At 36.9% G+C, this 24,242-nt stretch overlaps 3 protein-coding genes and 2 pseudogenes across 32 annotated transcripts in view; all 5 read right to left on the reverse strand.

Annotated features, from left to right (window-relative positions):
• LOC147484052 (pentatricopeptide repeat-containing protein At3g16610-like) lies at positions 1 to 11,255 on the reverse strand. The gene is made up of 5 exons (XM_086579700.1): positions 11,069 to 11,255; positions 9,927 to 10,851; positions 9,673 to 9,799; positions 2,546 to 2,759; positions 1 to 2,061 (listed from the first exon to the last, which is right to left on the reverse strand). Exons 1-5 carry the CDS (start codon positions 11,193 to 11,195, stop codon positions 956 to 958), a joined length of 2,499 nt encoding a protein of 832 aa, XP_086435826.1. The 5' UTR covers positions 11,196 to 11,255; the 3' UTR covers positions 1 to 955.
• Positions 617 to 931, reverse strand: LOC147484053 (pentatricopeptide repeat-containing protein DWY1, chloroplastic pseudogene; annotated as a pseudogene).
• LOC147484054 (uncharacterized) lies at positions 2,177 to 9,133 on the reverse strand. 4 transcript variants are annotated; one of them, XR_015203738.1, is made up of 5 exons: positions 6,097 to 9,133; positions 5,073 to 5,447; positions 3,315 to 3,386; positions 2,546 to 2,783; positions 2,177 to 2,316 (listed from the first exon to the last, which is right to left on the reverse strand). XR_015203738.1 is itself a non-coding variant. In XM_086575902.1 (4 exons), exons 1-3 carry the CDS (start codon positions 8,783 to 8,785, stop codon positions 3,322 to 3,324), a joined length of 3,129 nt encoding a protein of 1,042 aa, XP_086432028.1. In that variant the 5' UTR covers positions 8,786 to 9,133; the 3' UTR covers positions 2,445 to 2,783; positions 3,315 to 3,321. The 4 variants fall into 4 exon arrangements, 3 of the variants coding, with proteins under 3 accessions (XP_086432028.1, XP_086432029.1, XP_086432030.1); XM_086575902.1 differs by lacking the exon at positions 2,177 to 2,316 and having other exon boundaries at positions 2,445 to 2,783; XM_086575903.1 differs by lacking the exons at positions 2,177 to 2,316; positions 3,315 to 3,386 and having other exon boundaries at positions 2,445 to 2,783.
• On the reverse strand, positions 2,445 to 24,236 carry LOC147484055 (DNA gyrase subunit B, chloroplastic/mitochondrial-like). Of its 26 annotated transcripts, XR_015203757.1 has the most exons (14): positions 20,236 to 20,963; positions 18,010 to 20,124; positions 16,991 to 17,414; positions 16,298 to 16,368; positions 15,736 to 15,877; positions 15,038 to 15,136; positions 14,751 to 14,879; positions 14,544 to 14,658; positions 14,086 to 14,153; positions 12,693 to 12,806; positions 12,478 to 12,594; positions 12,193 to 12,298; positions 11,915 to 12,045; positions 11,385 to 11,776 (listed from the first exon to the last, which is right to left on the reverse strand). XR_015203757.1 is itself a non-coding variant. In XM_086575908.1 (11 exons), exons 1-11 carry the CDS (start codon positions 24,052 to 24,054, stop codon positions 11,681 to 11,683), a joined length of 1,230 nt encoding a protein of 409 aa, XP_086432034.1. In that variant the 5' UTR covers positions 24,055 to 24,236; the 3' UTR covers positions 11,385 to 11,680. The 26 variants fall into 26 exon arrangements, 3 of the variants coding, with proteins under 3 accessions (XP_086432034.1, XP_086432032.1, XP_086432033.1); XR_015203739.1 differs by having other exon boundaries at positions 18,010 to 20,963; XR_015203748.1 differs by lacking the exons at positions 15,038 to 15,136; positions 16,298 to 16,368 and adding an exon at positions 2,445 to 2,578 and having other exon boundaries at positions 11,519 to 11,776; positions 12,788 to 12,806; positions 14,086 to 14,141; positions 18,010 to 20,964.
• Positions 23,961 to 24,242, reverse strand: part of LOC147484056 (putative GDP-L-fucose synthase 2 pseudogene) — a 4,809-nt pseudogene continuing 4,527 nt past the window's right edge. The window contains exon 4 of the transcript XR_015203769.1: positions 23,961 to 23,994. The product of XR_015203769.1 is annotated as a putative GDP-L-fucose synthase 2 pseudogene (transcript). The remainder of the gene's footprint in view (positions 23,995 to 24,242) is intronic.

The following is a 24,242-nucleotide window of genomic DNA, read 5'->3' on the forward strand; positions in this document are numbered from 1 at the left end:
TAAACAAATCGGAACTCAACATTTACCATAAAGAAATCTCTACAAGTATTTAATCCATACATATGACTACAAGACAGTGAACTCAAGCCTTATACCACATTGTCCAGTTTGTTGAAGTCAGAAAAAAAGGTAAAAATGTACAATATTGAGGGAGTTGCATACATTGCATTATTGAAGTGATCATAATTCAAGAGGCTAATTTCCATTTTCTCAAGTGCAGCTTGACTAGTCCCAAGCATGGCCTCAAGTCAGTAGTTTTCCAAAACCAGATGCAGTTACGAAACCCCAGTGATTGTCACTCACCACAGGCCACAGACTAAAATTTCAGCTTGAGTAATGGTTCGTTCTTATTAACATAGAGCCTTGAACGGAGTTGATTGGCTTAAAATTATTTCCTGATATGTTAGGTTGGCTACTTGCCTATACATATCTTGGCTAACACCCGTATCTGTACAACACGCTTCTGAGAAGAAGCTGAGAGACCACGGAATTGTGCAAAGAGGAAGTTCTTCCTAATCTCCCCATAATCCAAAAATTTGGATATTAAACTCAACCTTTCTATAACCTGCCTGCAGATTTGAGATTTTTACTGATGCTCAAAAGTCAAATCAACCATTTACCAGTAATCGCCACAGGAGCACACTCCTTCAACAAAGTGGTGAAAGCGATAACAGTCCCTCATTATGATTTCTCTATCTGTAAGTTTGGATATGAACTTGGTTGCCTCATGGAAGTCCCCACACACTCTCAGGTTCTTGATGATTCTCAAAGGAGTTCCATTTGGTGTACAGATTAGGCCAAAAGCTATGGCCAACTTTTCGCTGTGTCCACAGAGGTTGTCCTCCTTCTTGTCTTCTTCCAAATTCTGCAACACGTACTCTGTGTCTGGGACATAACCAATCTCCTTTATTTCTGAATACAAATTGTTCATCTTAGCAGATATCTCATCTACCAATTAGTGTGAAGTGTCTCCAACAATGAAGCTGTGAACTCTACGTTTCACCTCTATCCAACTGCAACCTGGAGGCTTTGTCACCCCTCTGGCCTTCATCAATCTTCTTATCCTTGCTGCATCTCCCCATCTTCCTGCTGCTGAATAAATGTTTGCTAAGAGTATGTAGTTCCCATAATATGTGAGTTCCAGTTCAAAAAGATATCCTGCAACATACTCTGCAAGCTCAGGGTTGCAGTGGATCCTACAATCACCTGACAAAGACCCCCATACAGCAGCATTCGGTTCAAATGGCATTTCCTTAATGAATTCCAGGCTTTCATCAAATTGACCAGCCCGTGCCAGTAGATCCACCATGCAAGCATACTGTTCTATTGCAGGACCCCTAGCATATTCTGATTTCATCATCTCAAAATACTTCCATCCCTCATCAATCAATCCCGAGTGACTACAAGCAGCCAACAGATTTGTGAAAGTGAAATGGTTTGGCTTCAGTTCAGATGATCTCAAATGGAGAAAAAGATTCACAGCATCCATTCCAAAACCATGCATCCCGTAACCTGCAATCATCGTATTCCAAGAGACAATATCTCTTTCAGGAATGAGATAAAAAACTCTTCGCGCTTTTTTTATCAACCCACACCTTCCATACATGTCAATAAGACCATTCCATATTGCAATATGCATATCAAACCCTCTTCTGATATTAAACTGGTGAATCTCTTTACCCTGCCGCAGTGCAGCCAATCTTGCACAAGCAGGGAGAACCGAGACATCAATGTCGCTTACGAGCATTCCTCTCAAAAAGTTCAAAGCACTAACCCCTTGTCCATGCTGAGCACAAGCAGAAATAATTGAATTCCAAACAACTACATCTTTATCGGAAAGCACATTGAACACAGAGCAAGCCCATTCCATGTGATCACATCCCGAGTACATTGTCATAAGAGCACTTCCTACACCGGTGGACAACTCGATCTGTTTTCTAATAACAAACCCATGGATTTCCTTCCCTAATTTCAAATCCTTTACCAGGGAACAAGCTGCTAAGGCCCCAGACAACGTGATTGTATTTGTTTCACACATTCTATAAAAGAACTCGAGCCATTATCCCATCTCCGTTCTGGGTATAACCTGTGATCAGCCCATTCCATGTAATAACATCGGGCTCCACACCTAGAGACTTCATCTCATTAAAAAGCTCAAAAGTTTCTTCACGACAACCTTTCTGTGCATAACCGGCAAGCATGGAATTCCATGATATCAGAACCTTTTGTTTGATTGAATTGAATTTCCGACGAGTACCCAAAGTTGTGCATCAAACAATCTCTTGATTCTTCCATGATATGATGAAAGGGCTGAATCTGCAAAAAATGGATACAACACTTCCCTAAGCAAGCAAGTAATAGGTTTATGTAGTTTGTTTTAAATTTAAAAAAATTTCATTTAATTTATTTATTTTCGAATAAGAAGCAAGTAGCTATCAGATACATAAAATGAAATGAAAATTTTACATTAGGCTTTCATTAACAAAATGCATAGCATTCAAATTCCTTCCAAAGCAGGATACATAATGAAGTCAAGTCCCCCAACCTATTTCCCAACCCCCAAAAACGTCAGCATACTCTAAAGCAGAAGGAATACAAGCAGAGGGTATTAGCTCTATTTTGCCTAAAGCAATGAAATCAACAGCAAGACCGATGGAATTGATCTTGTCTGCTTCATTATCGGGGATCTCAAACCCAAACTCTTCCTCCAAAGCCATCACAATCTCTACAGTGTCGAGGCTGTCAAGTCCAAGGTAATTCTGGAAATGGGCATTAGGTGTGACCTGTAAGAAAACCATATATAATACACTTGTTAGTTATTGTCAAATATCGACATCGGATGAATAACAAAGCATCAAGCATTGTTCATTAGGTTGGCAATAGCATGAACTCAGTTTGAAAAACGATTATCTTTGTTCCCCCTACAACTTATGAAAAAAAAAAAACGAATTATTTAGTGTCTTCCTACAGTTCTTGCATGCAACATTTGACCATGTCATGACTGGACAAAGAGTCTGACACTAAAATTTAAAACTATGTTATATTGTCACACCATATTTTAAAAATAGTCCATGTCAGATATGTATTCATGTGTGACACATATTGTATGTAATATACCTCAACTTTTGATATTTTGCCATGTGAGACACTTAGTTTGTATCTGTGTCGGAAACGGACACACGTATCCGTGTCAATGCAACTTAGATTTCAAAATAAAGAACTGGTGTATGTATCAGCCATATTTTTCATTATCTTAAGGCTCAGTTCTCATATGCAAGAGTAGGAGGAAGACAATGCAACATCAATATCCTTACTTATCTATTAAGAAAATAAAAGTATATCATTGATCAACTCCTTGAAAACTTCTATTTCTTCACCACTTACTACTGCGCAAATATACACAAAATCATATATCAACTAAAGACAAAGGAAATGTATACAGAAGTAAAAAGGCCTATCTCTGAATCTCAGCTGCACTGGTGGCTATACATATCAACTTCTCCAAACCATCAGTTCTTAATATGTACCAGAATTCAACGACATGTTCGATTTGTCTTGGCTACCAGACAACAATATAATCTTGTGAAAGCATCAGTAGCAAACACTAGTGGAGAAGCAAAATGAAGGAGCTAAAAACCTTTCAGAATTATCTATTTAACTGAACTTTGATGGCCGAGGTATTACATGATTATGGGCTACAAGTGTCCCAAAACACTGATAAAACTAAGCTGTAACGCTGGATATACGCCTCATCCCATCGTAAGACCAACTGACCAACACCAAGATTGTCAACACCTCTTTAATTTCATATTTTCAATAGAAAAAAGATTTTCTCGTTTTTTGTATTGTTAAAATACTTTATTAATAGCCAAACAAGTTTGATTACAGTTGGTGGCAACTCGAGAGGAGAGAATTTAAAAACAGAGAGGGAAATCCTCTACAACTAAGAAAGAATATGAATACAAGCCTAATAAAGAGCTCTGGATAATTGGTTTTAATCACAGTTTCCCAATTGAACATGAGCCCTTCAAACCTCCTGCCCCCTCTTTTAGGTGAAGACAACTTATTCATGATCTGATAAAAAAAACTAGCATCTTTTTCAATGTTGTGAACGTATCCTGGAAAGTCATGTTATTCCTTACTCTCCAAATGCACCATACAGTCTCATACAGCATGAAAATTTGGCCTTATTGTGAAAACATCGTTAAACTAACAATCACCACCAAGATGACTCTGTCCTAACCACAAAGCCCAGTACACCCATCAGGCTATCAACCTCGGACAAGTTTTAACGATGAACATTGTATACCTAAATACACAAGTGCAGAACACCCAAACACACAAAACACATAAAAATAAAAGGAAAACAAAAGAGAATAGAAGGGGAACACCACTACACACAAGGCCTTCCCAAAAACAGCTCGAAGGAGCAAATATCATACCCAAACCACAAGTCTGACATACTAGTCATCCTCCTCCTCATCCACGTCCCACTCATCCAAAAAACTCAAGTAAATATGATGATCCTCCTCCCCGTCCTCCATGACTCCATATCTTCAAAGTCTCGGCTGTCTAACCCAATCCCTCTTCCAGTACATCTTCACATCTCCTTTTCTCTCTAGTATTGAACATAGATCTAATTTTATCCCCATTCTCGGTCGTCTTGTTTTGGCCAAAACATTCCCAAATTCAAAAACTTGATCTATTTGGTTATCTTAATAACTCACTGGCACAAAGTCATAGCATGAAACACACCATTTGATCTCGAATCATGAGTTATTTGGTAGCAAGGCCTCCTTCACAACATAATGCAAAACACTAATCTAACACAGAATCTACTAGGCATAATTTTTCTATATGGGCTAAAAATTCAGCATAAATAAAATCACAAACAAAAAATAGTTTTCACAGATGCAAAGATCAAAGAGTTATTTGTGCAAAATAATAAAGAATTTTTGTTTCATCAAAGGACCTCATACTCTTGATAGAAAATGAATTAGAAGCAATGAAACATACATATAATGTCATGTAAAATTACCAAAAAAACACATGATAAACCCTAATCGTAGTACCTAGAAATGTGTCTCTGATAGCGTGCAATTCCCTGCTGACATCTCTAATATCCATTCTCTCTGATGGTGATTCCACAGAACATGCAACCCCAATTCTGACTATTGCTGTCATGCACTCTAGCAGTTTTGTTCTTCTATGACTGCCGATTCTCATGCTATTAGTCTCTCCTAAAGTGTCATCTCCTTCAGATAAAAGTATTGGATCTACAATCTTTATAAATTGAGCTTGCAAACCGTTGCTAGCATAGTTATGGAGGCATAAACCGTCTTTAAACATCTCATTGGTTGGTCTCCTTCCTGTGGACATTTCTAACACCAAAATTCCATAACTGTACACGTCACCTTGTATGGATGCATCATCTCCCATACCATATTCTGCAATAGATACATCAATCACTCGTTTCCATAACCATTTAAATGTGAAAAAAAAGAAAAAAAAAGATTAAGAGCCATTTGCCAGTAAAGAGAAAATGAAAAAAGAAAAATAAATATAGTAGTAATATAGTAATGTTTTATAGCCATTAGACTACAAAGAGATTGAAAAATTCCTCACAATCGTCAGTTAAGATATTGATAGAAGTAAACAAACTAGCTTAATTACCACTACTACCACATTTCTTTCATCATCGATCTTTTGAATTTTAATTCAACTAACATGGACTTAAAAGTAATTAGATCAAGTTAATAGATTCTCTCACTGCATTTCATTTGCACTAACGTCCAATTCCTTTTTCCTCTTTTAAGATATCTACATAACTATTTTTTTTCGATTGACTATCTAAATAACTATGCTATAAGCTTTGGAGCTTAAAACATCCAACTATCCAAGGCCCTCCTGTAACTTGGGTGTTAATGGCGTCGAACTTAACTAGAGAAAAAAGAGACAAAAAGAATTGGGTTTCACTAAAATGTGGCTAAACAGAAAATTATAACTAATGATGCGGTATACTAGATATTAAATTCATGCATTTATGAATTGGAAAAAAGAACTGAAATCAACTTATGTCGATATTGAAATTCCAACCTGGAGCGGCATAGCCAATAGATCCCTTTACCCCTACTGAGGTACTTTGATTATCATGCAAGTTCTCTATTGATCCTGAAAGAAGCTTTGCTAATCCAAAATCACCAACATGAGCTACCATATCATCATCAAGAAGCACATTGCTTGGCTTTAGATCACGATGAATAACCAAAACGTGGCACTCGTGATGAAGATAGATAAGCGCAGAAGCAACATCAATGGCGACATTTAGTCTTTGAAGTAGGTTCAAATTCGATTCTTCATCATGTTCGCTAATCTCTTGATGCAACCACTTATCTAAACCTCCATTTGGCATGAACTCAAAGACTAGTGCTTTAAATTCATTTCCTTCGTAATCCACACTAGAGCAAGAAGTTAGAATCTTAACAAGATTTCGATGGCGGATATTACGCAATGATTCACACTCTGCCACGAAACTCTTTAAAGCTCCTCTCAATTGAAGTTTGAACACCTTAACAGCAACAACGGTTTCGTATTGGTTAAGCATTCCCTTATACACACTGCCAAAACCACCTGAACCAACAAAATTAGCTGGAGAAAATCCACCAGTCGCTTGAGAAAGATCTCCATATGAGACCTTGAGATGCCGATCGCTAAATGATGGCAAAGAAGCCGTTTTAAGTTTACTTTTTCTCCTCAAGTAAAATATTAAAGAACATGAAGCCAAAAGAATGAACACGGCCACACTGATCATAATTGCCATTTTGGAAGGATCGGACCTTCCATGCTTTTTTACACCTTGCTTTTCAGATTTCTTAATTCGGCATGGCGGCAATTGCAGTTCATGTATACCCCCACAGAGATCGGAATTTCCAACAACTGAAAAATTGCCTGCAATTTTAAAAATTCCGTTCACTGGTACCTCACCTTCAAATTTATTGAAGGATAGATTCAATAGCTGGAGATACAGAAAGTCCCCCCAATATTTTGGAATTTCACCTGACAAATTGTTGCTTGATAAATCTAACTCTTGGACATTCTTTAAAAAACTCAAAGATTGAGGAACTATCCCTTCAAACAAATTTTCGCTCAAGTCAAGAAATTGCAAACTCAAACACTCACCAAGAGTATTAGGTATTAAACCAGACAACTTATTTCCAGATGCATCGATATCAACAAGATTTTTTAGTTTTCCTACTTCTAAAGGTAGGGAACCAGTTAAGGAGTTCATAGAGAAGTTAAGAGAAAGCAGAGTGGGAATATTAAAGATCTCTTTTGGTAGGGTACCATTTAGGCTGTTCTGTTCCAGACCCAGTTTTTGCAATGAGCTAAGAGCACCAAGACCTGAAGGAATGTTTCCTTCCAGTCTGTTCCTTCTTAAAAACAATTGATTCAATTTAGTATTGTTTGCTAGAGAAGATGGGATCGGTCCAGACAATTTGTTTCCGGACAGACTTAACCCCTGTAAACTACGAAGTTTTCCAACAGAAGATGGAATACTACCGTAAAAGTTATTATACTCGAGACCTAATGAATACAAATTGACCAGGTTCCCAATCCCTTCTGGGATAATTCCAGATATTTGATTGCCTCCTAGATCCAACCTCTCCATTCGGTTGGAGAGATTGGTAATAGAGTTCGGGAAAACACCTCCGAAATTGTTTTGTTCCAAGCCCAAGAGATTTAGATTACTGGAGTTGGTCAAATAAGTGATAAAACTCAAATCATGAGCTTCTCCTGTTCCTAGATGATTAAGTTCAAGATTTAGCCATTCGATAGTTTGAGGGAATTGAAAATCCTTAGGAATTTGTCCTTTAAAATTGTTTTCTGGAATATCAAATAGTTGAAGTTTAGAAGCATTAGCTAATGAAACTGGGAGTAGTCCAGAAAGTTGATTTATACCACCATAGAAACCGACGAGATTAGGAAGAGTGATGCCCATGTCTAATGGAAGACTACCACTAAATTGGTTAAAGGCAATTGCTAAGATATTCAAGGATGAGATGTTGAAAATTGTTAACGGGACCTCACCAGATAGTAAATTAACTCCAACACCGAATTTTTGTAAGCTTGACAGTCTACCAAAGCTGGCTGGAATACTTCCAACCAATTTATTATCAACTGTGGAGAAGGTTTGAAGCGACGAAAGATTACTTAAAGAAGAGGGTAGCACTCCTGTCAGTTTGTTTGCTTGAATAATCAAGAATTCAAGCTTTGACAATGAGCCAAGCTTTGCCGAAATAATCCCTGACAAGTTGTTCCAACCTAAATTAATGTACCTGAGTTCAGTACATTGGGTTAGATTGACTGGAATTTCTCCTTCGAAAGTGTTATTGTGCAGACTGAGTTTTTGAAGACGAAACAACCGACCAGTTTCTTGTGGGATCTCACCGTAGAATGTATTGTTCCTAAGGTTGATGAGCCTTAGGAAAGTGAGGTTTCCAATATGAGGCGATAAGGATCCAACCAAACTCTGGCTGGAAAGATTCAAACTTATGACTCTTTGATGACGCTTGCCGCATGTAATGCCTTGCCACTGACAGAAATGAGCAGATTGGTTCCACGAGCTTAAGCCGCCTTGAATTCCATCTCTAATAGCGATCAGAGAGTGAAGATCAGTCTCATTTCCAGAGGTGGCCATAGAAGGTTTTGTTTGGGACATCAACTGGTTAAAGAGTAGGAAGATGATGTAAAAGTTAAATACTGTAAATGCCTGGCTTGAAATCATCTTTACGAATTGTATAAACTAAAAGGTATGTGGTGTAGTAATATATAGGAGCATTGCTTGTCAAGATCTCCATTAGTCTTGCCGTGTAGAATAATTTGGTCATTTTCAATCTATTGTCGAGTAGAACTCAAAACTGGTTTATCTGGAGGACGGATAGAGAAACGAGAGGAAAGAGTATTGCGACTGTACATACTCCGTTTCAATCTTCAAATTTGGTCATTTTCAATCTAATGTCGAGTAGAACTCAAATCTGGTTTATCTGGATTCTGGAGAGGAAAAAGTCAAGCAGAGATGATGATATGGTGTTTTTGCTCCATATATTTTCTTAATAAATCATTTTCTTAATATATAGGATTTCCATTAGTCTTGCCGTGTAGAATAATTTGGCTGCCTTGTAGAATAATTTGGTAATTAGAATCATTTTCAATCTAAAGTCTCCAATATATTCTCTCAATATATTCTCTCAATAAATCATTTTACATCAACCACGAGAGCATATTTCATTTAAAACCAAAAAGTAATACTCAAAGTTTAAAATCAAAGGCCCCTTCTCTTTTGTCGTCGTCACATAGACATGAAATTAATTACCCATGAGACGAGACCAATAAAACATGATAATACATATTCCACGAGCTTATAATGTACAATATTGCATACACAATAAAGCATGACCTCAAGTCTGTAGTTTTCCAAAACTAGACGCAGTTACGAAACCCCAGTGAATGTCACTCACCACAGGCCACAGACTAAAATTTCAACTTGACTAATATAGAGCTTTGAACGGAGTTGATTGGCTTAAAATTATTTCCTGATATGTTAGGTTGGCTACTTGGCTATACACTGTTTGAGCCTTTGAGGCTTTGGTAGAACTTAATCTTGGTTAACACCCGTATCTGTACAACATGCTTCTCAGAAGAAGCTGAGAGACCACGGAATTGTGCAAAGAGGAAGTTCTTCCTAATCTCCCCATAATCCAAAAATTTGGATATTAAACTCGACCTTTCTATAACCTGCCTGCAGATTTGAGATTTTTACTGATGCTCAAAAGTCAAATCAACCATTTACCAGTAATCGCCACAAGAGCACACTCCTTCAACAAAGTGGTGAAAGCGATAACAGTTCCTCATTATGATTTCTCTATCTGTAAGTTTGGATATGAACTTGGTTGCCTCGTGGAAGTCCCCACACACTCTCAGGTTCTTGATGATTCTCAAAGGGGTTCCAACTGCAACCTGGAGGCTTTGTCACCCCTCTGGCCTTCATCAATCTTCTTATCCTTGCTGCATCTCCCCATCTTCCTGCTGCTGAATAAATGTTTGCTAAGAGTATGTAGTTCCCAGAATATGTGGGTTCCAGTTCAAAAAGATATCCTGCAGCATACTCTGCAAGCTCAGGGTTGCAGTGGATCCTACAAGCACCTGACAAAGACCCCCATACAGCAGCATTCGGTTCAAATGGCATTTCCTTAATGAATTTCAGGTTTTCATCAAATTGACCAGCCCGTGACAGTAGATCCACCATGCAAGCATACTGTTCTATTGCAGGACCCCTTGCATATTCTGATTTCATCATCTCAAAATACTTCCATCCCTCATCAATCAATCCCGAGTGACTACAAGCAGCCAACAGATTTGTGAAAGTAAAATGGTTTGGCTTCAGTTCAGATGATCTCAAATGGAGAAAAAGATTCACAGCATCCATTCCAAAACCATGCATCCCGTAACATGCAATCATCGTGTTCCAAGAGACTGTGTCTCTTTCAGGAATGAGATAAAAAACTCTTCGCGCTTTTTTTATCAACCCACACCTTCCATACATGTCAATAAGACCATTCCATATTGCAATATGCATATCAAACCCTCTCCTGATATTAAACTGGTGAATCTCTTTACCCTGCTGCGGTGCAGCCAATCTTGCACAAGCAGGGAGAACCGAGACAATTGTTACCTTGTTGGGTTCAATGTCGCTTACGAGCATTCCTCTCAAAAAGTTCAAAGCACTAACCCCTTGTCCATGCTGAGCACAAGCAGAAATAATTGAATTCCAAACAACTACATCTTTATCGGAAAGCACATTGAACACAGAGCCATTTCAAATCCTTTACCAGGGAACAAGCTGCTAAGGCCCTAGACAACGTGATTGTATTTGGATTTGTATTTGTTTCACACATTCTATAAAAGAACTCAAGAGCCATTATCCCATCTCCGTTCTGGGTATAACCTGTGATCAGCCCATTCCATGTAATAACATCGGGCTCCACACCTAGAGACTTCATCTCATTAAAAAGCTCAAAAGTTTCCTCACGACAACCTTTCTGTGCATAACCGGCAAGCATGGAATTCCATGATATCAGAACCTTTTGTTTGATTGAATTGAATTTCCAACGAGCAACCTCTCTACAGTTCGACATTTAGCATACAAATCTACCAGCGAGTTGGCAACGTGCAAATCTGAGACCAATATGCATGGATCTCCTTTCCATGTTGAAGCAACGACAAATTCGTACAAGCTGAATAGGTTTATGTAGTTTGTTTTAAATTTTAAAAAATTCATTTAATTTATTTATTTTCGAATAAGAAGCAAGTAGAGATCAGATATATAAAATGAAATGAGAAAATTTACATAAGGCTTTCATTAACAAAATACATAGCATTCAAATTCCTTCCAAAGCAGTATACATAATGAAGTGAAGTCCCCCAACCTATTTCCCAACCCCAAAAAACGTCAGCATACTCTGAAGCAGAAGGAATACAAGTTATCCATTGAAAACCGCTTAATAGATAACTTTCATAAATGATATGACCCCTTCAATCCACAAACCCACTTCGAGGTAAATTTTGACACGGATGTTTTGGGCAACAGTATGCTGAAACTGTGTACATAGAAGTGTGTACATCATGGGGTCTGAACAAATATATCAAATGTCCAGCTGAGCTGCTCAAGACTAAACGTGCTTGCAGCTTTCGTTATGAGTTCCTTCCGAACATTTACCTGATTCAAAATTGTAAAAAGACAGGTCATTAGGTACAAGGCATTCAGACTGTTGCTGGCTATTTAAGAAGCAATATGAATCAAAGATTTGTTTGCACTTTGTGTTTAGTAAAAGGTTAGCTAAAAGGTTTTTCTTACTCGTTCCCCCATGAGAGACGAGAACACCATATTTGTTTCTGCAACATCTTCAACAACCAATTGCTTCAGCATCCTTTTCTCAGGATCCATTGTTGTTTCCCATAATTGTAGAGGCATCATCTCCCCTAAGCCTTTTTTATTGCACATAGACAAGAGATAAAAAACTCAATTGGGTATAGATAGGAGATAAACAAAATTCAATTGTACATATACATGAAATAAATGAAACTCAATGACAAAGCATGTTTCTTCACTTTAAACCTCGAAAGTTTTCTAACCTTTAAACCTTTGGATGTTATATGACGCATTTGAAGGGAAAGTACTCTGGAGAGTTTTAAGCTGTGCCTTGTCATAACAATAGTGTGCCTGTTTACCCCTCTCAACCTGATATACTCAGTATAGACATGAGGAATTTAGAGATGATATTCAAGTATATCAAAAATATAAAGATGAAGAAAACCAGACCTTATACAGAGGTATATAGCTTTCTGCATTACAAGGAAAAACTTAAATCATTGTTTCAACTGGTACTTGATGATTACTAATGAAAGACTTTGCTCTACCTTATATCTATAAAAGAATGTCAACAGAAGAGTTCGGATGTGAGCACCATCCACATCAGCATCAGTCATGATGATGATCTTATGGTAGCGAAGGGCTTCCTTCTTAAAATCTTCACCCTGAAATGAACAAGGGTAAAACCATTTAGTACATATAATAGAAACAGGTTGATGAAACTGGGAAACAACTCTAGGAGCAAATAAAATGTTTATGTAACTTTCACACCAAGTCCAAGGGTAAGAATAAGATTTTGAATTTCTTGTTTTTTGTACATAACTGCCTCATCCTTCCTTTCAATGTTCAGAATTTTACCTCGTAATGGGAGAATGGCCTGCATCAATAAAAGTATAATATGGAATCTTCTCAAAATTCTGCATTTGACAATTTTATCCATGTAGGAAGGAAATTGATTCCACATTGGAATGTAGTCTCACGTACACAAATTAAATGGTGGAACTTAAAAAATCAGACGTTCAAAATTAAGATATTGACTTGGCCAAGCAAGTTCAATTGTGCCCAAACAATAAAGTAACTAGCTACCATTAAAGGCGGCTATGCACCTTATGTCCTCGTCTGATTTGGAAAACATGGGGTTGTGCATCTCAGTTCAACTATATTGAGCCTCCTGGATAACACTAGACCACTGAGCCCCCCATCCATACGAATCGTAGTTTATAGTGATGTTCTTTTCCATTTGTTTGACGGTCTAGGCAGGTCCGCTAGTGGGGTAGTTTAAGGATAGGAATTCTTGGATAGTTGCAACTCCGTAAAATTGAATGTTTTTCTCAAGCCACCAGTAAGTTGATAGTCTGGCATTTTGTCAATTGCTTCTAGTGCTTCAACTAAACAGAACACAGAGCTCATAGCAACCCTCAAAGACACCAATAAAACATTAAAACACTAACAGCTCATGCTTTTATGTAGACAGCAATACTACTACATTGTTTGGAACTAGAAAGGAAACAAATCAAATCTCGCCATAACAACCAAAGATTTAGCGACCTCTAAATAAGAATCTTGAACCTCAATCTTCAATTGAATTAAAACCTTTGTTCAACAAATGAACTACAGAAGACAAGAATGATATAGTTGAATACGTTGAACCTCTAACCCCAAACAAAATCGAAACACATTTTCTACAACAAACAGTGTACTAGAAGAAGAAGCACTGAAAGGTGCAAGGGTTCTACGGAAGATCCTTAACCCAAGCACGTTTGTCTATTGGCTGTTCCAAAAGAAACAGGAGATGAAGAAAGGAAGGATCAAACGCTAAACTTACTCTCCTTGTTTCAAAATGTGGGTTAGAAGAACAGATACACAAATAGTTCATAATTCCAACTTATCATTTTTTATTTTATTATTATTATTTTTTTTTGTGTGTGCGTGTGTGGGGGGTTGGTTTGCTACACCAGACAGGATTTCGGGCAGTACTGGGTCTGCCGCTACCAAGCACATACGGTTCTTTCGAAGACAACTCTTTTCACGAAAATAGGTTTTGCTTCATCAAATGAGCCCATCAAAGTCAAGTCCGCTGGTTTACTTTTACACTAATGCAGGATGATGGTAACAATTAATTATGGAACGCTTGCAAAGAGTAACTGAGAGTTCACCTGGAAGTGCCTATCACGACCTTGTTTTGCACTACCACCAGCTGAATTGCCTTCAACTATAAAGATCTCTGTTAGAATGTATGGACAAATTTATAAATATATTTTTCATAAGAAGACACCATCAAATGTAACAAGTACCCCATGATTAACAAGCACAAAGGTAGTTATGATTTTATGATCATTCATCAGTTGAATGATTTGTTTAATTAGACTTAGACTGAAATAGCTGACTCTAATACCAATAATTTCCCCTGTGGCATTTATGAAGAAAATAATATTCATGTATCCAACTTCTGAAGGAAATAAAATTTTCAGCCAATCAGATTGATCGTCATAATTACCACTCATCCTAGTCAATCTATTAATGTTCAAACCATCCTTGACATTTATTACACATTTATCATCCTCATCGTAGAACAGTAATCATGAGCGAGTAGAGTAGAGGAAGCAGAGCATACCAGATTCTGCAGGATCTGTAGCTGAGCAATCAGCCAGCTTTCCAAGAAGAGAAGATGATTTTAGAACACTCTCTTGTCTCACCAATTCCCTTGCTCTCTTGGCTGCCAGAGTTGCCTAAATAAGGAAACAACATATAATGCATCAAACAAAGGGTACCGCTAATCGAGCTTCAAAAAGTTAGTAAAAACACTTTTATAGAAATCTACCTTAAGAGCATTTAAAGATTTGGAGAGAATCAAATCCAGTACATCTGGATGTAGTTCTAAGTACTAGGTGAGATACTCTTGTACCGATTGATTGACCACTCTTCGCACTTTTGGATTACCCAACCTTGTCTTTCAGAATCGAAAAGAAGAGGAAAGTCAAATAAGAAATGATGATCTCAAGCGAGCAAGTGAGAAGTTTCATCACCATGTAAGAAATGAATATACATTTTGGTTGAAGATTATATGCATGAATAATCTATTGAATAAAACGACGAAACAACACACACCTTTGTTTGCCCTTCAAAGTCCGGGTTTGGGACCTTTACAGATATTACACATGTTAATCCCTCCCTTTCATGTTCTCCACTCAAGCTAATGTCCTTTTCCTTGAATGGTACAAACCACAAACCACAAACCAAAAACATTAATTGTACTCAAGAACATACCGGAGAAAGGTGATAGACATAAAATTAGTTATTCAGTTCTTTTTTCTGAAGTTTTAATCAACCCCTTAGCTGGAATTCAAAAATTAAAACAAATTCAATAAGTACTTAGCCTAGGAATACTAAAATTTATGTTACACTTGCCATTTTAGTTTATTAGTCCATCTGCTTCGCTATGAGTCTATGACATCCCAGGGCCACGCAACATTCACTTTATGTAAGTTGAAGCTCTCATCATTTGATTGCCTAAATACTGAGAAAATCTGATTGCAACAAAGAAAACCCTGTCCATATCACTGATCTTATTTGGCTATTAATAGAAGTGGTGACATCATGCAATCATTAACCACAGCTGCCTCAAAATTCTGGTTGGGCCAATGAAATATAAAGGGATTCAATCATAGCTTACAGTAAATACATACAGGGCAAAATGAGCCTTTGAGACATGTTGAAACATGGTGGACAAATTTAAAAAGCATAGGGATCGTAATCAAAAAATTATTGACAAAAGATGATTAGGAGATATAAACTGAGGGGGGTACCTTGATAAGTTTCGACTTCTTCCCAAGGTTATTGAGTGTTTTTGTCAATGAATCTTTGACACCATCAATATGTGTACCACCATCAACTGTTCTTATGCTATTAGCATATCCAAGCACTGTATCTGAATATGCATCTGAACACCTAAAAAATGACAGCAACAAAAGAAATAAAATTAATAAAATTAAATTAACAATTCAAATGAACACACCATTACATAGACAATGGAGAAGCTTTGGTCAAGTACAACATTGTCCTTTCTATCTACCACTAAAATAGTTTTGGTATGTGATAGTAAGGTAATTTTGAAAGAGTGTGCGCTACATTCTATGAGATACTTCCATCAAGTTTGAGGATGACTTATAAGATTTCAATGCAATGTAATTTGGCATAAGCATCTCACTGCAGAGTGCTGACATACACATACAGCAAGTCAGCAATTGCCCTATTGAAGTATAAGTTCGTATAGTCTATACTCTATTGGAATGTACATGTCATTCCAATAGAGTGATGAGGACTTAAAGTCTAAATCGGATCTTAGAATGATGGATATAAATATCTTACCATTGGAGAGCTAAATCGATTGTGATGCCTTCTACTTCGTTTCTGAAGCCAACAGTGTCATGAATTGGTTTCTGGACAAAAAACACCATTTAGCCATATTGAGGTAAGCACGGCATGAGGCAAAAACTTTGATAAAATGTTGAATACTCTACAACTCATGTTGGAACCATAGTGTCTTAACCTATCAAGAGAAAGAGACCTATGTATATTGTTTGAATCTAAGTTACATTGACACAGATATTTATATAAGACCGACGTGGCAACTCCTGTTTTGGGGAAACAAATTAACACAGTATTAACAGTTTGAGTTGACCTCACATGGTAACCAAGAATTATTAAAGTCCATTAGCTTCACAAAAAATATAAATAAAAGTACTATTTTTTTAATGTTTCATAAATTTACAATCAATGTTTCATACAATTTTAATCATAAAAGTGTTTTAACTACTAAATGGAAGGATTGATCTCATCAACAACTTTGTTTAAAAGAGAAAGAAAGAAACCAAACAAGTTTTTTCAGCATGGGAAAAAAATCACAAACAAACGACCGTTAAATGCAAACTTCAGTAATGGAAGGAGAAGAGGACATAAATGAAGGAAAAATTACAGAGCAAAACACTGATTTCTTCTCCTCTATCTATCTCTTTCACATTCAACAATTATTTAATTTATTTGTAAGAGATGTGATTTTACCTTTCAAACCGTCGTTGGAGTCAATTACGTTCTTCGTGAATCCTATCACCAAGAAATGTTTTTCTGATAGCGTTCAATTCTCTACTGACATCTCTAATATCCATTCTCTCTGACGGTGATTCCACAGAACATGCAACCCCAATTTTGACTATTGCATTCATACACTCTAGCAGTTTTGTTCTTCTGTGACTGCTGATTCTCATGGTATTAGTATCTCCTAAAGTGTCATCTCCTTCAGATAGAAGTATTGGATCCACAATCTTTATAAGTTGATCTTGCAAACCGTTGCTAGCATAGTTATGGAGGTTTAAACCGTTTGTAAACATCTCATCGGTTGGTCTCCTTCCTGTGGACATTTCCAACACTAGAATTCCATAACTGTACACATCACCTTGTATGGATGCATCAGCACCCATACCATATTCTGCAATATATACATCAATCACTAGTTTTTAGTAAACCATTTAAATGAATATATATTAAGAGCCATTGGCCAGTAAAAAGAAAACAAAAAAAAGAAAAAGAAATATAATAGTAATACCATAATGTTTTATATCCATTCTACTATAGAGAGATTAAAAAGGTCCTCACAATCGTCAGTTAAGATATTAATAAAAGTAACCAAACTAGCTTAATTACCACCACATCCATAGTTTGTTCATCATTGATCTTTTGAATTTTAATTCAACTAACATGGACTGAAAAGTAATTAGATCAAGTGATCTTTTTCCCCTTTTAAGATATCTACATAACTATTTTTTTTCGATTGACTATCTAAACAATTATGCTATAAACTTTGGAGCTTAAAATATTCAACTATCCAAGGCCCTCCTGTAACTGGGGTGTTAACGGCGTCGAACTTAACTGGAGAAAAAAGAGACAAAAAGAATTGAGTTTCACTAAGATGAGGCTGCACAGAAAATTATAACTAATGATGCAGTATACTAGATATTAAATTCATGCATTTATGAATTGTAAAAAGGACTGAAATCAACATACGTCGATCTTTAAATTCCTACCTGGAGCGGCATAGCCAATAGATCCCTTTACCCCTGTTGAGGTACTTTGATTATCATGCAAGTTCTCTATTGATCCCGAAAGAAGCTTTGCTAAGCCAAAATCACCAACATGGGCTACCATATCATTATCAAGAAGCACATTGCTTGGCTTTAGATCACGATGAATAACCAAAACGTGGCACTCGTGATGAAGATAGATAAAGCTTGAAGCAACATCAATGGCGACATTTAGTCTTTGAAGTAGGTTCAAATTTGATTCTTCATCATGTTCGCTAATCTCTTGATGCAACCACTTATCTAAACCTCCATTTGGCATGAACTCAAAGACTAGTGCTTTAAATTCATTTCCTTCGTAATCTACACTAGAGCAAGAAGTTAAAATCTTAACAAGATTTCGATGGCGGATATTACGCAATGATTCACACTCTGCCACGAAACTCTTTAAAGATCCTCGCAATTGAAGTTTGAACACCTTAACAGCAACAACCGTTTCGTATTGGTTAAGCATTCCCTTATACACACTGCCAAAACCACCTGAACCAACAAAATTAGCTGGAGAAAATCCACCAGTCGCTTGAGAAAGATCTCCATATGAGACCTTGAGATGCCGATCACTAAATGATGGCAAAGAAGCCGTTTTAAGTTTACTTTTTCTCCTCAAGTAAAATATTAGAGAACATGAAGCCAAAAGAATGAACACGGCCACACTGATCATAATTGCCATTTTGGAAGGATGGGACCTTCCATGCTTTTTTACACCTTGCTTTTCAGAGTTGTTAAATCGGCATGGCGGCAATTGCAGTTCATGTATACCCCCACAGAGATCAGAATTCCCAGCTACTGAAAAATTGCCTGCAATTCTAAAAATTCCATTCACTGGTACCTCACCTTCAAATTTATTGAAGGATAGATTCAATAGCTGGAGATACAAAAAGTCCTCCCAATATTTTGGAATTTCGCCTGACAAATTGTTGCTTGATAGATCTAACTCTTGGACATTCTTTAAAGAACTCAAAGATGGAGGAACTGTTCCTTCAAACAAATTATCATCCAAGTACAACTTTTCCAGACTCAAAGACTCACCAAGAGTATTAGGTATTAAACCAGACAGCTTATTTCCAGATGCCCGGATATCAACAAGATTTTTTAGTTTTCCTACTTCTAAAGGTAGGGAACCAGTTAAGGAGTTCATAGAGAAGTTAAGATAAAGCAGAGTGGGAATATTAAAGATCTCTTTAGGTATGGTACCATTTAGGTTGTTTTGCCCCAGATCCAGTTTTTGCAATTGGCTAAGAGCACCAAGACCGGAAGGAATGTTTCCTTCCAGTCTATTGCTTCCTAACCACAATTCACTCAATTTAGTATTGTTTTCTAGAGAAGATGGGATCTGTCCAGATAATTTGTTTCTGAACAGACTTAACCCCTGTAAACTACGGAGTTTTCCAATAGAAGATGGAATACTACCGTAAAAGTTATTATACTCGAGACCTAATATATACAAATTGACCAGGTTTCCAATTCCTTCTGGGATAATTCCAGATATTTGATTGCCTCCTAGAAACAACCTCTCCATTCGGTTGGAGAGATTGGTAATAGAGTTCGGGAAAACACCTCCGAAATTGTTGTGGTCCAAGCCCAAGAAATTTAGATTACTGGAGTTGGTCAAATAAGTGATAAAACTCAAATCATGAGCTTCTCCTGTTCCTAGATGATTGTATCCAAGATTTAGCTGTTCAATAGTTTGAGGGAATTGAAAATCCTTAGGAATTTGTCCTTCGAAATTGTTTTGGAAAACATCAAATAGTTGAAGTTTAGAAGCATTAGCTAATGAAACTGGGAGTACTCCAGAAAGTTGATTTGCACCACCATAGAAACGGACGAGATTAGGAAGAGTGATGCCCATGTCTGGTGGAAGACTACCACTAAATTGGTTTTCGATAATTGCTAAGATATTCAAGGATGAGATGTTGAAAATTGTTAACGGGACCTCACCAGATAGTAAATTACTTTCAACAATGAATTTTTGTAAGCTTGACAGTCTACCAAAGCTGGCTGGAATACTTCCAACCAATTTATTACCAGCTGTGGAGAAGACTTGAAGCGACGAAAGATTACCTAAAGAAGAGGGTAGCACTCCTGTCAGTTTGTTTCTTTTAATATTCAAGTATTCAAGCTTTGACAATGAGCCAAGCTCTGCCAGAATATTCCCTGACAATTTGTTCCCACCTAAATTAATGCCCCTGAGTTCAGTACATTGGGTTAGATTGATTGGAATTTCTCCTTCGAAAGTGTTATTGTATAGACTGAGTCTTTGAAGACGAAATAACCGACCAATTTCTTGTGGGATCTCACCGTAGAGTTTATTGTTCCATAGGCGGATGAACCTTAGGAAAGTGAGGTTTCCAATATGAGGCGATAATGATCCAACCAAACTCTGGCTGGAAAGATTCAAACTTATGACTCTTTGATGACGCTTGCCGCATGTAATGCCTTGCCACTGACAGAAATGGAAAGATTGGTTCCACGAGCTTAACCCGCCTTGAATTCCATCTCTAATAGCGATTAGAGAGTGAAGATCAGTCTCATTTCCAGAGGTGGCCATAGAAGGTTTTGTTAGTGAGATCAACTGGTTAAAGAGTAGGAAGATGATGTAAAAGTTAAATACTGTAAATGCCAGGTTTGAAATCATCTTTGGGAATTGTATAATCTAAAAGGTATGTGGTGTAGTAATATATAGGAGCATTGCTTGTCAAGATCTCCATTAGTCTTGCCGTGTAGAATAATTTGGTCATTTTCAATCTATTGTCGAGTAGAACTCAAAACTGGTTTATCTGGAGGACGGATAGAGAAACGAGAGGAAAGAGTATTGCGACGTGTACATACTCCGTTTCAATCTTCAAATTTGGTCATTTTCAATCTAATGTCGAGTAGAACTCAAATCTGGTTTATCTGGATTCTGGAGAGGAAAAAGTCAAGCAGAGATGACGATATGGTGTTTTTGCTCCATATATTTTCTTAATATATAGGAGCATATATTGCCTGTTAAGATCTCCTTTAGTCTTGCCGTGTAGAATAATTTGGCTGCCTTGTAGAATAATTTGGTAATTAGAATCATTTTCAATCTAAGGTCTCCAATAGTCTTGCCGTGTAGAATAATTTGCTCCATATATTTTCTCAATAAATCATTTTACATCAACCACTTGAGCATATTTCATTTAAAACCAAAAAGTAATACTCAAAGTTTAAAATCAAAGGCCCCTTCTCTTTTGTCGTGGTCACATAGAGATGAAACTAATTACTCATGAGACGAGACCAATAAAACATGATAATACATATTCCATGATAATACATAACAGCACATTGACGCATAGAGACAAATACTCTCAACAGACTTGTAATATAGTTATATATTAAGGGATAAACTTACTGGGGAGAGTATGTTGATTAAAGACTAAACAGAAAAGATGTAATAATAAAAGCACTAAAATTAAGAGAAAGAAGTTAATTTATATTTTGTTCCTTTTTATATTCACCTTCTACCGATACTAAGCACTTCACTCCTAGCCATTGTTATAGAATTCAATTGATATTAGATTTTGCATCAATAGTAGTTTAATATGTTATCTTTATCTCGTTCATTTATTTGTTTATTTCATTTATTCGTTTTGCAGGACATGTTTCAAAAAACAAACTTAAGCCTTTGGTAAGATTATTCAAGTTGATTTATATTGTTAAATTCATATACATGTAAGCGCTTGCATGTCTGACAGTTTTCATCCTATATATATATCTGTGACTCTGTGGCACTAAACAACTAAGTGACTAATCATTGGCAACAGAATGTCAACAGAAGAGTTCGGATGTGAGCACCATCCACATCAGCATCAGTCATGATGATGATCTTATGGTAGTGAAGGGCTTCCTTCTTAAAATCTTCACCTTGAAATGAACAGGATTTTGAATTTCTTGATTTTTGTACATGGCTGCCTCGTCCTTCCTTTCAATGTTCAGAATTTTACCTCGTAATGGGAGAATGGCCTGCATCAATAAAAGTATAATATGAAATCTTCTCAAAATTCTGCATTCGACAATTTTATCAATGTAGGAAGGAAATTGATTCCACATTGGAATGTAGTCTCACATACACAAATTATATGGGAACTTAAAAAATCACAAACGTTCAAAATTAAGGTATTGACTTGGCCAAGCATGTTCAACTGTGCCCAAACGATAAAGTAAATAGCTACCATTAAAGGCGGCTATGCACCTTCTGTCCTCGTCTGATTTGGAAAACATGGTCTCAGTTCAACTATACTGAGCCTCCTGGACAACACTAGATCACTGAGCCCCCCATCCATACGAATCGTAGTCTGTAGTGATGTCCTTTTCCATTTGTTTGATGGTCTACACAGGTCCGCTAGTGGGGTAGTTTAAGGATAGGAATTCTTGGACAGTTGCAACTCCGTAAAATTGAATGTTTTTCTCAAGCCACCAGTAAGTTGATAGTCTGGCATTTTGTCAATCGCTTCTAGTGCTTCAACTAAAGAGAACACAGAGCTCAGAGCAAACCTCAAAGATACCAATAAAACATTAAAACACTAACAGTTCATGCTTTTATGTAGACGGCAATACATAACAACCCAAGATTTAGCGACCTCTAAATAAGAATCTTGAACCTCAATCTTCAATTGAATTAAAACCTTTGTGCAACAAATGAACTACAGAAGACAAGAACGATATAGTTGAATACGTTGAACCTCTAACCCCAAATAAAATCTTAACACATTTTCTACACCAAACAGCGTACTAGAAGAAGAAGCACTGAAAGGCGCAAGGGTTCTAAGTAAGATCCTCAAACCAGGCACATTTGTCTATTGGCTGTTCCATAAGAAACAGGAGATGAAGAAAGGGAGGCATACGGATCAAACGCTGGACTTACTCTCCTTGTTTCAAAATGTGGGATGAAGAAGAAGAACAGATCCACAAATAGTTCAAAATTCCAACTTATCATTTTATTATTATTATTATTTTAAAAATTTTATTACTATTTTTTATTATTTTATTACACCAGACAGGATTCCGGGCAGTACAGGGTCTGCCGCTACCAAGCACATACAGTTCTTTCGAAGACAACTCTTTTCATGAAAATAGGTTTTGCTTCATCAAATGAACCCAGCAAAGTCAAGTCCGCTGGTTTACTTTTACACTAATGCAGGATGATGGTAACAATTAATTATGGAACACTTGCAAAGAGTAACTGCGAGTTCACCTAGAAGCGCCTATCACGACCTTGTTTTGCACTACCACCAGCCTGAATCGCCTTCAACTATAAAGACCTCTAGTAGAATGTATGGACACTAATGCTCTACAACACACATTGGAACCATAGTGTCTTAACCTATGGATATTGTTTGAAGCTAAGTTACATTGACACGGATAGGTGTGTCCGTATCCGACACGGAAATGAAGTTTCTGACCCGGCAAAAATATTGGTGTAATATAAAAAATTGAGGTATATCACATGCAATATGTGTGCAATATGTGTCCGACACAGACACATGAATACCTATCCGACATGGATTATTCTCAAAATATGGTGTGTCCATGTAACATAGGTTTGAAGCATAGGAAATGTGCATCTTGTTCATTCTCTATATCTTTAACCATAATTCCTTTATCGAATATACAAACAGAAATTTGTTGCATCATGGACCTTCTATTGAGAAATGGTCCAACCCACCAAAATAAAATATATAATGAAAGGTTTTGGGTACAACCTAATTTAACAAGTTTAGTGAATAATTTCTTCCACATCAGAACTGATTACCATAATGACACTGGAAACAAATAACACTTGAGCCGCAAATTATATACCTTATCAGAATTTAACCATTTCACGTACTCGAGCAACCCACCAGCATAATAGTACTCATTGTGTTGCATTTTCTCTGGATCATCGTCCTCCTTTCTTAAAGTGATGGTAAGCTGAAAAATACAGAAGAGAGCCACCAGAAAGAAAAACCCAAAAAAAGGATGACACAACATGCAAAAGATTAGTCAGGCACTTTGAGAAAAACCCTCACAGCTCAACGATGAGTCTCAAGCAAAGAGTATACACTAATACACTATCATAAAAGTTGGCATTGCGAAATTATATGCTCAATATAATTGACAAGAAAGCACAGAAAGCAAGAACCAAAAGAATAATATAAAAAAAAAATACAGAACCAAAG

This window comes from Coptis chinensis, chromosome 8 (genome assembly GCF_015680905.1).
Source record: "Coptis chinensis isolate HL-2020 chromosome 8, ASM1568090v1, whole genome shotgun sequence".
NCBI classification, from domain to species: domain Eukaryota; kingdom Viridiplantae; phylum Streptophyta; class Magnoliopsida; order Ranunculales; family Ranunculaceae; genus Coptis; species Coptis chinensis.

Bases quoted from the DNA above. Each gene is read 5' to 3' on its own strand.
- LOC147484052 (XM_086579700.1), bottom strand. From the start codon at position 11,195: ATGTCGAACTGTAGAGAGGTTGCTCGTTGGAAATTCAATTCAATCAAA. The intron at 9,800-9,926 runs ATAGAGAAATCA...TCAAATCTGCAG, and splicing joins GTTCATATCCAAACTTACAG to GCAGGTTATAGAAAGGTCGA. The intron at 2,062-2,545 runs GTTGGGGGACTT...CGGAGATGGGAT, and splicing joins TTTTGGGGGTTGGGAAATAG to AATGGCTCGAGTTCTTTTAT.
- LOC147484055 (XM_086575906.1), bottom strand. From the start codon at position 20,698: ATGATTTCAAACCTGGCATTTACAGTATTTAACTTTTACATCATCTTC. The intron at 17,415-18,009 runs GTAGGAATTTAA...TATATATTGCAG, and splicing joins TATTGGCTATGCCGCTCCAG to AATATGGTATGGGTGCTGAT.
- LOC147484054 (XM_086575902.1), bottom strand. From the start codon at position 8,785: ATGATTTCAAGCCAGGCATTTACAGTATTTAACTTTTACATCATCTTC. The intron at 5,448-6,096 runs GTTGGAATTTCA...TATCTATTGCAG, and splicing joins TATTGGCTATGCCGCTCCAG to AATATGGTATGGGAGATGAT. The intron at 3,387-5,072 runs GTACTACGATTA...ATATTTGCGCAG, and splicing joins TATCAGAGACACATTTCTAG to TAGTAAGTGGTGAAGAAATA.